The sequence below is a fragment of the Macaca nemestrina genome, chromosome 2 (genome assembly GCF_043159975.1).
Source record: "Macaca nemestrina isolate mMacNem1 chromosome 2, mMacNem.hap1, whole genome shotgun sequence".
Taxonomy (NCBI): Eukaryota; Metazoa; Chordata; class Mammalia; order Primates; family Cercopithecidae; genus Macaca; species Macaca nemestrina.
The window spans coordinates 52,514,256-52,527,214 of record NC_092126.1 but is presented as its reverse complement, the minus strand read 5'-3'; the positions used below and the strand labels follow the sequence as shown (position 1 = coordinate 52,527,214).

The following is a 12,959-nucleotide window of genomic DNA, read 5'->3' as shown; positions in this document are numbered from 1 at the left end:
ATGTTGATGGGTGCAGCAAACCAACATGGCACATGTATACCTATGTAACAAACCTGCACGTTGTGCACGTGTACCCTAGAATTTAAAGTGTAATAATTTAAAAAAAAATTTTTTTAAAGAGTATAGTCATCCTGCAGTCTTAAATAAACTAAAGATAATTATTTAGAAAACAAATACTTACCTTTCTTGAATTTATGTACAGGAAGTTTCTTAAGTTGATCTTTACGAAGTCTGTTTCTTCTAGCTCTATGTCTATCCTGGACAAATTTTGTGATCTAAAAATAAAAGAGTAAAAAAAGGAGTCAGATATTAAATGTGCAAATAGAAAGTGACCATTAAAATAACAAATATCTTTTAAGTTTCTGGATAGCTACTGCAAATCAATTCAATTCATTTAAATTCGAACTGCAGTAGTATTATTAATTAAAGCATTAAATCGTATTAGTGATTAGTTAACCCATAAATTACCCCTTGAAGTTTTTATTAATTGATCTTGATTACCTTTGATTTACTGACAGAGACATTATAAAAAACATACAACTGTTTGCTTGCAAAAATACAAATGGTAAACTATAGATTTTATAAAGACTCCAATGGGTTAAAAAAAAAAAAAAAAATGGGGGCCGGGCGTGGTGGCTCACTCCTGTAATCCCAGCATTTTGGGAGGCCAAAGCAGGCGGATCATGAGGTCAGGAGATCGAGACCATCCTGGCTAACACAGTGAAACCCCATCTCTACTAAAAATACAAAAAATTATCCAGGCGCGGCAGCAGGCACCTGTAGTCCCAGCTACTCGGGAGGCTGAGGCAGGAGAATGGCGTGAACCCGGGAGGCAGAGCTTGCAGTGAGCCGAGATAGTGCCACTGCAGTCTGGCCTGAGTGACAGAGCGAGACTCCATCTCAAAATAAACAAATAAATAAATAAATAAGCGAGACTCCATCTCAAAATAAATAAATAAATAAATAAATAAATAAATAAATAAATAAATAAATAAAAATAAAAATTAATGGGAAGGTTGATATTCCTATATATTACAAACTAATAAAAATTTCAAACATACACTTATTAGTTACTGCAGAATAATGGGCAGAAATAACGCAGAACACCTTCACTACAAATATTCAGAAATGCTGGATAAAATATACAAAATATTTTAAACTATAAATTGCTATGCTTGCAAAAATAAAAAGGAAGTACACAGGGCCAAAAACCAAATACCAAAACACCCTTTGCAAAGGAAAAATATGAATGTCAAATTTAAGAACGTCTCTGCTCAAAAGGCACTGTTAAAAAAATAAAAGACAACTGAAGCAGGAAGATTGTTTGAGGCCAGGAGATCAAGACCAGCCTGGGCAACATAGTGAGACCCTATCTCTAAAAAGAAAAAAATTAGCCTGGTGCAGTGCCGTGTGCCTGTAGTTTCAGCTACTTCGGGGGCTGAAGTGTGAGAATCATTTGAGTCCAGGATGTCAAGTCTGCAGTGATTTATGTTTGTGCTACTGTACTCCAGCCTGGGCAACAGAGTGAGAGCCTGTCTCCAAAACATAAATAAATAAATGAATACATAAATAAAATTTAAAAATTAAAAATAAAGATGAGCCACAGACTGAAATATTTGCAAATTGTATACACAAGGGATATGTATCCAGAATATATATAAAAAACTCTCAAAGCTCAATAATAAGAAAACAAGTTACCCAACAGAAAAAATGGACAAAATATTTGAAGATACTTCACCATACAAGACATACAAACAGCAAATAAGCTCTTGAAGAGATGTGCAAAGTCAGCAGTCAACAGGAAAACAAAAATTCAAATCACAAATACTATAATACAATACACCTATTCGGTGACTAAAATGTAAAAGACTGACTACACCAAGTGTTGGCATGGAAGTGGAGGAACTGGGACTCTCATACACTTCTGGTGGGATTGTAAAATGGTACAACGACTTTGGAAAAGAGCTTGGCAATTTCTTATGAATCTAAACACACACTTATCCTGTGACCCAACTGTCCCACTCCTAGATATACTTACCCAATGGAAATGAAAGCATATTTCCATACAACAAATGTCCATGTCAGCTTTATTTGTAATAGCCAAAAACTAGAAACAACCCAAATGTTGATCAATAGGTAAATGAGTAAACAAATCATGGTATATTTACACAATGGAATACATCTCAGCAATAAAAAGGAATGAATAATCCATGTACTCAATAACATATATAAATCTCAAAATAATTATGGTGACAGAAAGAAGACAGACACAAAAGAGTACAGACTTTATGATTCCATTTATACAAAGCTGTAGAAAATGCAAAGCAATCTATAGTGACTAAAATCAGATTTGTAGTTGCCTGGGCATGGAGAAGGGTGGCGAGGGGAGGATGAAGGAAAAGTTGAAAGGCGCAGAAGGAAGGCATTGCCAAACTTTTTAGGGTGGTTAATATTTCATTATCTTGATTGTGGTGGTGGTGGTTTCACAGGTATATACATACATATCTGTTACATATGTGTATGATATGTGTGATACATATGTGATATACATATGCAAATGTGATATATATATGCATATAAACCTATGTCAAAACTTACCAAAGTGTACAATTTAAATATGTGTAATTTATTATATCAAATCATACCTCCATAAATTTTTTTAAAGTTTAATGGTAACCACTAAAAGAAGAGCAATATAATGCAAATTTTCATATCAATAGGGAAAAGAAAGTAAAAGTTATTAATGCAAATTTACACAGAAGAAAAAACAGAATAAAAAGTAAACAACAGAAATTAATCCAAATACATATGTGATCACAATATATGTTAAGTGGATTAAATTCACCAGTATTTAAAGGGAGTATATCACATTGTATAAGAAAAAAATTCCAATCATATGCTATTTACAAGACACAAGATAAAAACTGAATGATACATTAGGACAAAAATAAAAGTAAAAAATAAAGGGATAGGACCAGGTGCAGTGGCTCACACCTGTAACTCCAGTGCTTTGGGAGGCCAAGGCTGAAGGACTGCTTGAGCCCAGGAGTTTGAGACTAGCCTAGGCAACACAGAGAGGCCCCATTTCTACAAAAAAAAAAATATAAAAACAATTAGCTGGGCATGGTGATGTGCGCCTCTAGTCCCAGCTACTTGGGAGGCTGAGGTGGGAGGATCACTGGAGGTTATAGTGAGCTATGATTGTGCCACTGCACTCCAGCCTGGGTGACAGAGCAAGATCCTGCATAAAATAACCAAATTAACATAAAAAATAAAATAAAGGGATAAAGATCTATTAAGCAAAAGAAGCCTAGAATATCAAGCAAAATAGAATTTAAGGAAAAAAGCATCATTAGGAGAGTCATGACAACAATAAAAACAACACCTTATCTAGAAACAAAAGAGTGAAATACATACATTCACAAGCTCAGCAACTTATAGCGTAAGCACACAAAAAATTGTTAAGACTATAGATCTGTGCTGTCCAATTTTGGTAACCACCAAGTACATGTGACTACTGAGCACTTGAAACATAGATAGTCTGAATTGGGATGTGCTGTAAGTATAAAGTAGACACCAGATTATGAAGACACTGTACAAAAAGAATGTAAAAATATCATATATTTGTATTAATTGAATGTTGTTATATATTTTAGATTTATTGGGTTAAATATAGTATTAAAATTAATCTCATCTGTTTTCTTTTTTTAACCTTTTAAATTTGGCTACTAGAAAATTTAAAATTATAATAAAATGTGGCTCATAAGATTGTTCTATTCTTAGCACAGCTTCAGAAAATAGAAAAGAACGCAGAAAATTATTAACGATTGTGGTGATGGTTGCATAATTCTGCAAATAAAATTATTGAATTGTGCATTTAAATGAGTTAATTTTTATGTTAATTATATCTCAATAAAACTGTTAAAAAATTAGACAAAACAAATTCACAAGTTCGAACTAATGAACACAGAACTGCCCTTCGTGTCTTTTCACACACAGGGAATGTTTACAAAATTTAATCAGAAAACCATGCCACAAAGAATCCATAACATACAATGTTTTCTTACCTCAACACAACTGAATTAGAAATCAATAGGAAAAAAATACATATTTTGGAAATGTAAAACTGTACTGAAATAATTTATAAGTCACAGAACAAATCGTAATGAATATCTACTTTTCTGAGGGGGTGTTATAATCAGCATGCCACCTAGATTCTAAATAACTTGAGAAATAAGACCATGAACTGCCAGAAGGAGGAAGGTGAAACAACTAACTCACTGGAGAGAGAAACAGAACTTTTTGTACTTGTTTCAGCAACACATATACTAAAATTGGAATGATACAGAGAAGATTAGCATGACCCCCGTGAGGTGCAAGAAACATAATTTTTTATTGAGCAATAGAATTAGGTTGCCTTAGCCACTCAGATATAGACAAACACAACTTTGGAATGAGGTAGGCCTTCCCTTCACCCTGTCGCAGAATTGCAGAACCAGCCCTAACCCTGGAGGAGCTGAATCAACATCTATGTCCCAAAGTCAGGTTAATAACAAAACAAAGATGGTGGAGCTGAGCCAAGTGTGCCCAATTTATTCTTCCTAACTATGCCACACAGATAAGACACTTTATCTCCTCTAAGGTGGAAAGAGTAAATGGGCAGAGAAGGGCTAAGAGTTATAGTAACTGAGTTCCCCCTTCATACGGATTGAAACATTAAGAGTGATAAAGAAACATCCTACATTAAAATGAAAAACTTTTAAATTTAAGTCGAATGAAAACAAGAATTTTCCTTATCAAAAGTTGTGGGTTTCAGCTATAGTTATTGTTGTAGAAAAATTTATAACCTAAATGCATATACTAGAAAAAAAAAAAAAGCATTTGGCTGAATAAAGTAGAAAAAGAAAAGCCATACAACCAGACAAGGCAGAAGAAAGAAAATAAGAACAAAAATTCATGATAAAGATAAAGAAAGTAAAGAATTTAGCATTAAGTTCTACCAAAATGTAAGCAGCTTAACATCGGGGATTTTTACCGATTTTGTTTACTGATGAATCTGTAGACCCTTGAACAGTGCCTAGTTCACCATAGGTACAGAATAAATATTTATTGAATGAAAACCTACTTCTATGAAAGACTAATAAGGCAATAATTTCTGACAACATTGTGAAAGGCACAGATGGATATGAATAAAGATAACTTATTCCACAAATAGTAGAAATTCTCTTTAAATTGTTATTTGAATATATGAATATTATAAATCACTTTATTCCACTACACTTGAAAACCGGAAATTTCTTAAAAATACAATTTAGTAGGAACTGGAAAACCATCTGAATATCTATATAACTATGAAAAAGTCACTAGACCTAGATGATTTTATAGGCATCCTCTACAAAAATGTCAAGTAATAGATAACCCAAATTTTCTTTAAAAAAAAAAAAACTATTTTAGAAAGTAAGAGAAAGCTTTAGTTTTATGAGCTATAATTTTGATTGTCTAGTTTTTTTTAAATTATGGTAAAATATACACAACATAAACCTTACTATCTCAACCACGTTTAAATGTACAGTTCGATGGCTTAAGTACATTCATACTGTTGTGCTACCATCACTACCATCCATTCACAGACTTCATCTTATTAAGCTGAAACGCTATATCCATGAAACAATAACTCCCCCTTCCTCAGTCCCCTCAGTTCCTGGCAACCACCATTCTAGTTTCTGTCTCCATGAATTTGGCTACTCTAGGTATGTCGTATAAGTAGAATCAGTATTTGTCCTTTTGCGACTGGCTTATTTCACATGGCATAAAGTCTTCAAGGTTCATCTATGTTGCAGCATGTGTCAGAATTTCCTTCCTTAAAAACACTGAATAATATTCCATTGTATGTATATTCCACATCTTGTTTATCCATTCATCCGTCAATGTACACTTGGGTTGCTTTCATCGTTGGCTATTGTAAATAATATTGCTATGAACATGGTGTACAAATATCATACGAGTCTTTGCTTTGAATTCTTTTTGGTATATACCCAGAAGTGGAATTACCAGCTCGTATGGTAATTCCATGTTTTATTTTTTGAGGAGTTGCCATACTGTCTTCTTTAGTGGTTGTTCCATTCTACCTTCCTACCAACAGTGCTCAAAGGATTGTCTAGTTTTCATGTCAAGGTTATTCTGGCCCCATAAAACCAAAGCTTTCTCTTACCTGAATATTCAGATTGCTAATATTCTAGGATTTTTACATCGATGTCCAAGTATAAAAAATTAATCTATATTAGAAATCTGAATAATCTAGAGATGTAAGGGCAAAATTTCTACATCATAAACAGGATTTATCTCCAGAATATATGGAATTTCAAAATTTACAAAGCATATTAATGTAACCCAACATAAACATGATAAAAGAGAGAAAAATCAATTATTACTACAACAGATGAAAGACATACAATCCAGTGCCCCATTTTGAAAAGTCAAGCAAATAAAAATCTGATTTATGTCCAGGACTTATACTGCTTTTTCCCCCTTATTTTCCCAAAAAACATAGCACAATGTTAAAGGAGGTAGAACAATAGACATCCATTTCCTGTTCTTGACCTTTTTTTTTTTTTTTTGAAACTGAGTTTCGCTCCTGTTGCCCAGGCTGGAGTGCAATGGCAGGATCTCAGCTCACTGCAACCTCCGCCTCCTGGGTGCAAACGATTCTCCTGCCTCAGCCTCCTGAGTAGCTGGGATTGAAGGCGCCTGCCACCATGCCCAGCTAAATTTTCTATTTTTACTAGAGATGGGGTTTAACCACATTGGCCAGGCTGGTCTTGAACTCCTGACCTCAGGTGATTCGCCTGCCTCGGCCTCCCAAAGTGCTGGGATTACAGTGTGACCCACCGCACTCGGCCCTGCTGTTCTTGACTTTCAAGGGAAGGCTTCTAGCATTTCACCATTTAATAATGTTTATTTTAAGTTTTTAGTCTATATTCTTTCTCTGTATAAGGATATTTACTTGTACTCCTGGTTTTCCAAGGGTATTTTCGTTTGTTTGTTGTTTGGTTTTCTAACTTACTGTCTACTTTCTTGCTTCTACGCTGAAACCCCAAGGGAATCAACAAACAAATTACTGTAATGGAATTTGTTACACGATTACATGATTAATGATTAATGACATGATTATATGATTAATACATAAAAATAAATAATGTCCCCTGACCAAACCTTGCTTTCTAAATACAACTCTCTAATTAAAAAAACTAGGACTCCTTGGGAAAAGGTCTGATGCTAGGGGTGGGACAGGAAAAATATAAAAAATATACAATGAACCTGAAGCATCTTATAGTATAAGACAGTAGTCAAGAAGTGCTTAATAATCATTTTAAAAGGGATAGCACTGAATCAAAGGAACATAAGATCCAGCATGACAACAGCCAAAGTTAAACAATTTAAAAACAATCAAAAACCAAAAATAACGTATGAATAGTACTGGATTATAACCTAAGTGTAAAATAAATATACATGAGTGCATACTAATGTAAGTGGTTGGTTGAATAAATAAACGCGGAGAAATCTTCCTTGCAGAAGAATTTCAGATAATGCAGATATGCCCTCCCCTTCCCCCACCTTAAGAGTGGGCTATACTTAGTGCCTCACTTCTAAAGAAAGAACAGAGTAGAAAAAGGAAAAAATATTAACTTTATAATGGAGAAATTCAGCAAACACTACCTTAACCAAGGAATGAAGGTTAGCATCATCAGTGATGTTCTACAGATATCATATACCCCCAAATATGATGTGAGGAGAAGGGCACTTCACCTCAGTGATACTCTTTTGAAAAACCTGTAGCCTTGTCTAATCATGAGAAAAAAATCAGGCTGAGAGACATTCTACAGGATACCTGGCTAGCACTCCTCAAAACTATCAAGGCCATGAAAAACAAGAACAGCAAAATTGTCATAGACCAGAGGGAAGACAGGATAATGAAATACAATGTGGTATCCTAGATTTGATCCTGGAACAGAAAGAACACATTAATGAAAAACCTGGTAAAATCCAAAATGTAGAGTTTAGTTAATAGTAATGTACCAATGTCAGTTTCTTAGTTTTGACAAAAGTCTCCTGGCGATGTAAAATTTTAACAATGTGGGAAAGTAGATGAGGGATAAACAGGAATTCTCTTCTTTGCAAACTTTCTGTAAATCTTAACATTATTCCAAAATTAAACGTTCAATAAAAAGCAATGCTCTAATACTCAATTATGAGAATAACCAATTATAAAATATAATTTCAAAAATCCCTTTTATGGTAGCAAGAAAAACTGTATGTGTGATAAGTCTAAAAGACGACATGCAAAACATTTATAGAAAAATTATTATTCAACTGATGGAAAGACCTAAATAAGTAAATTTAAAAATACGATAGCATCATAGGAAGACTGAACATTTTAAAGATAGCATTTAATCTTTAAACTAATCTATGAATTCAATATAATAATAAATGTACTGAATATTAAAATACATATTCTTTATGACAAAGAAGTTGGCAAGAATAGTGGGACTGTTTTATATCTTTGCAAATCTATTTTAATATCTGTAAAAATAGAATACAGAGGGATTTTCAAACTGCTTCTGTTTTCAAATATTTTGATATTGCACATCACGTAGCCTCTAGAAACTTTTACTACACGCGTCTAAGAGAATGAGAGTGACAAAGGCAAATATTACCTTAATATTATTATGTAAATAATTTTGATTTTGCAGACCTACTAATAGTCCTGTGACCATACTTTGATAATCACCATTACGGAGAAATAATATGTCATTCCCCATTAACCTTAAGCTCTCACATTATTTTTTTCATACTTTAATATAAAAATTTTCAAACATACAGAAGAGTTGAATTTTATAATAAATACCCATATATCCACCTGAATTCTATAATTAACATTTTACTATGCTTTTTGTCACATCTCTATTTACCCATCAATACATCTTACTTTTTCCTCTTATTTTTTTACAGTGTATTTTAAAGTAAGTTGCAGGTATCAGTGTACTTTCCCTAAAATACTTTGGCATGCAAATCATTACTCAGTTTAGTAAATTTTTTTTTTTACAGTTCGTTTTCTTTTGAGGTAAAATTTACATATAATGAAAAGTACAACACAATTGATTGTGTGAATTCAGACAAATGCCATGCATTTTTGCAACCCACATCTCTATCAAGATACAGAACATGACTGTCATCCCCCAAAAGTTCCCTCATACTCTTTTCAGTAAATTGATCACTTCTCTCTAACCCCCCAGAGGAAATCACCATTCCTATTTTTTCCTACTCACATTATCTTTGTTTTGTCTAGAACTTCATATAAATGAATTTATACAATATGCACTCTTTTATGTACATATTGTTTAAATTCTCTCACTCAATACAATGTTTTTAGATTCATCCATACCATTTTTTAAAAATTATTAAAAGTTAATGTACCTACCATGAAAATGACTATTAAGATGAGACAGATGCCCACTATGATAAGGAAGGGAATTAGGTAGTATTCCAAAGGAAGACTAAATTCTGGAACTAAGATAAGGTGGCCCCTAGAAGAAAACAAAAATCAACAATTGAGAATTGAAGAATTGTTAAATTCTGATGTTAATTAAAAACAGGAAAAAATATTTTTTAAAACAGACATATAGACATTACAATTAAATCCACTACACACATTTCATTTTCTAAAATACGACTTCCAATAATTTAAGGAATGCTTTCTACATCTTTAAGTCTATTTTACATATTTTTCCTAATAGCATGCCTATATGATTAAACTGTGTGAAGAAAACTAGCCAATCAATACTTACTGTGTCTATCCTGGAGATACGTTATTTATTTATTTTATTTTACTTTATTTTTTTGAGATGGAGCCTTGTTCTGTTGCCCAGGCCGGAGTACAGTGGTGCAATCTCAGTTCACTGCAACCTCCACCACCGGGGTTCAAGTGAGGTAGCTGGGATTATAGGTGCCTGCCACCATACCCTGCTAATTTTTGTGTTTTTAGTAGACAAGGTTTTGCCAAGGTGGTCTTGAACTCTTGACCTCAGGTGATCCACCCGCCTCGGCCTCCCAAAGTGCTGGGATTACAGGCGTGAGCCACCACGGCAGGTCTAGAGATGTTGTTTATTGAATTTACTAACTGGAGCAAAAGTGTATTTTATATGTAAAATCATGGTAGTACCTTGGGTACCAAAAAGAACCTCCACCTCAATCAAATTACTGTTCATAAGTTCTTCCTATGGAAAAACTCTAGAGTCAGTATTGATAATTATGCTGTTTCCTCCCTATCTGCTTTACATGTATCTGTTGTACCAGGTACAATGGATACAGGTCCTATACTCTACAATTATCTATGAGATACGGAATGAAAAACTGGTCAAATAATTCATAAGAGTTACAGCTCCCCGTATATCCCCCACCTTCTCCACCGCTGGACTGAAAAAAACTACAGAAATGTGTATGTTGTAAGGTGGGGAATAGGAAATGCTACATGCCTTAATTCTCATTTGTCATTAACCATGTTATTACTGTGACATTATCATTACAAAAATTGACAGGGACCCATGAAATAAAACTGTAATCAAAATAAGCGCATCATGTTGCATGAGGAAATTTTACATGGCATCAAAGCTCTGCATTAAAAATTGACAGGGACCCATGAAATAAAACTGTAATCACAATATGCACATTGTGTTGCATGAGGAAATTTTACATGGCATCAAAGCTCTGCATTAAAAATATCCTTAGTTTAGGGAAGAGTCTGGATAATGTTCAGTAATATGACAGATATGACAGATCACTCCATTGGGTTCACTGTGCTACTAGACTAGTATGGTGCCAGCAAAGCTACTCTGTTATCCACTGCCAGTTAATTTTTTAGGTAGTGAAGTCAGGTATTTCATAACAGAAAGGTTCAATGCGAAACAATCGTTCTCAGTATAAAGGAAAATAAAAACAGATTTACTTCTTTCCTCATACAGAGGTGCTTAGGACACAACAGCACTTGAGACAAATAACATGAATGCAACTTATTACTTTCCGAGGCTATTTTTAAATCTTCACGCTATTATTTCTTATACACACACACAAGGGGCTCTATCAAGCTCCAACAAACAACAAAGATAATACCAGTAATTTCCCCCAATAATTTAAACTTTCCAAAAATTGCTACAATTGCTAGAATACAAGTAGCTTTTTACTTCAATCACTTTCCAGCAGAATGGGGGATGACAAAAGGATTCCACACACCTTTGTACAGCTTTGCACAAAATACTAAAGTAACTTATAGATCGTCAGTGTAAAAAAGAAAATCAGCAGCAGCAGGACCTAAGCTGCTCTATTTAATACCATCTCTTCCAGCACGAGGTCAGCCAGCTTTGCAAACAATATCCCTGTTCTCCGCACATACCCTCTGAAACTGCCCTGAGCCAATGGTACTGAGAGATGAAAACATGCTAGCAGTCCTCGCTCTCTGCGCCTCCTCAGGCTCAGCGTCCACTCTGGCGGCGCTTGAGGAGCCCTTCAGCCCGTCATGGCACTGTGGGAGCCCCTTTCTGGGCTAGCCGAGGCCGGAGCCGGCTCCCTCTGCTTGCCGGGAGGTGTGGAGGGAGAGGCGCGGGGGGAAATCCGGCCTGCGCTGCAGCGCTCGGGGGCCAGCGCAAGTTCCGGGTGGGCGTGGGCTCGGCATGCCCTGCACTCAGAGCAGTCAGCCAACGCCGCCAGGCCCGGGCAGTCAGGGGCTTAGCACCCGCGCCAGCAGCTGCAGAGGGTGCGCCGGGTCCCCCAGCAGTGCCAGCCCACCAGCGCTGCTCTCCAATTCTCGCCTGGCCTCAGCTGCCTCTCAGTGGGGTAGGGCTCGGGACCTGCAGCCCGCCATGCCCCAGCCTCCCCACCACAGTCCTGCAGCCCCAGCCCTTGGACTAGCGCTGCCCCCTGCGCCGCGGCACCAGGTCCCATCCAACGCCCAAGGGCTGAGGAGTGCGGGCACGAGGCGCAGGACTGCCTGGCAGCTCCAGCTGCAGCCCTGGTGCGGGATCTACTAGGTGAAGCCAGTGGGGCTCCATAGTGGGGACTTGGAGAACCTTTATGTCTAGCTAAAGGATTGCACATATACCAATCAGCACTCTTTCAAAATGGACCAATCAGCTCTCTGTAAAACAGACCAATCAGTAGGATGTAGGTGGGGTCAGATAAGGGAATAAAAGCAGGCTGCTGGAGCCAGCCAGCGCCACCCATTGTGATCCCCTTCCCCACTGGAAGCTTCCTTCTTTCGCTCTTTGCAATAAATCTTGCTGCTGCTCACTCTTTGGGTCCACACTGCCTTTATGAGCTATAACACCACAAAGGTCTGACGCTTCACTCCTGAGGCCAGCGAGACCAAGAACCCACCAGGAAGAATGAACAACTCTGGACGGGAGGAACAAACAACTCCAGATGCACCATCTTAAGAGCTGTAACACTCACCGTGAAGGTCTGCAGCTTCACTTCTGAGGCCAGCGAGACCACGAACCCATCAGAAGGAAGAAACTCCGAACATGTCCGAACATCAGAAGGAAGAAACTCCAGACACACCATCTTTAAGAACTGTACCACGAAGGTCTGTGGCTTCATTCTTGAAGTCAGCGAAACCAAGAACCCACCAGTTCCGGACACAGTACCACTTTTAAGTATAAGAGCCTTTCCATGAGACCTCTACAACCTCCCTACCCCACAGCCACTAACCTGCTATAAATTAACACTGTTGGGGTTTAGAAGCCAGAGTATTGCATATCCTAAATTCAACCCATTGTAACTTAGTATCTCAGCAGTAGGAAGGCTTACAACTTTCATATTCTTTTTCTTCTCTTTTTATGTTTATGACTTCCTAAGGCACATTCAGCCTTGATGAGATAAATAAATCCTGTCCTATGAGACAAGCCCCA

General features: G+C 36.5%; 1 protein-coding gene and 1 pseudogene across 2 annotated transcripts in view; one reads left to right on the top strand and one right to left on the bottom strand.

Moving 5' to 3' along the window:
* LOC105463675 (ring finger protein 13) overlaps positions 1–12,959 on the bottom strand; it is a 158,130-nt gene that overhangs the window by 37,941 nt on the left and 107,230 nt on the right. For both annotated transcript variants that reach the window (XM_071091095.1, XM_071091094.1), the window contains exons 7-8: positions 9,479–9,584; positions 182–275 (exon numbers count right to left, since the gene is read on the bottom strand). In XM_071091095.1, coding sequence (XP_070947196.1) covers positions 182–275; positions 9,479–9,584 — 200 coding nt within the window. The remainder of the gene's footprint in view (positions 1–181; positions 276–9,478; positions 9,585–12,959) is intronic.
* On the top strand, positions 4,309–4,397 carry LOC112423483 (U6 spliceosomal RNA; annotated as a pseudogene).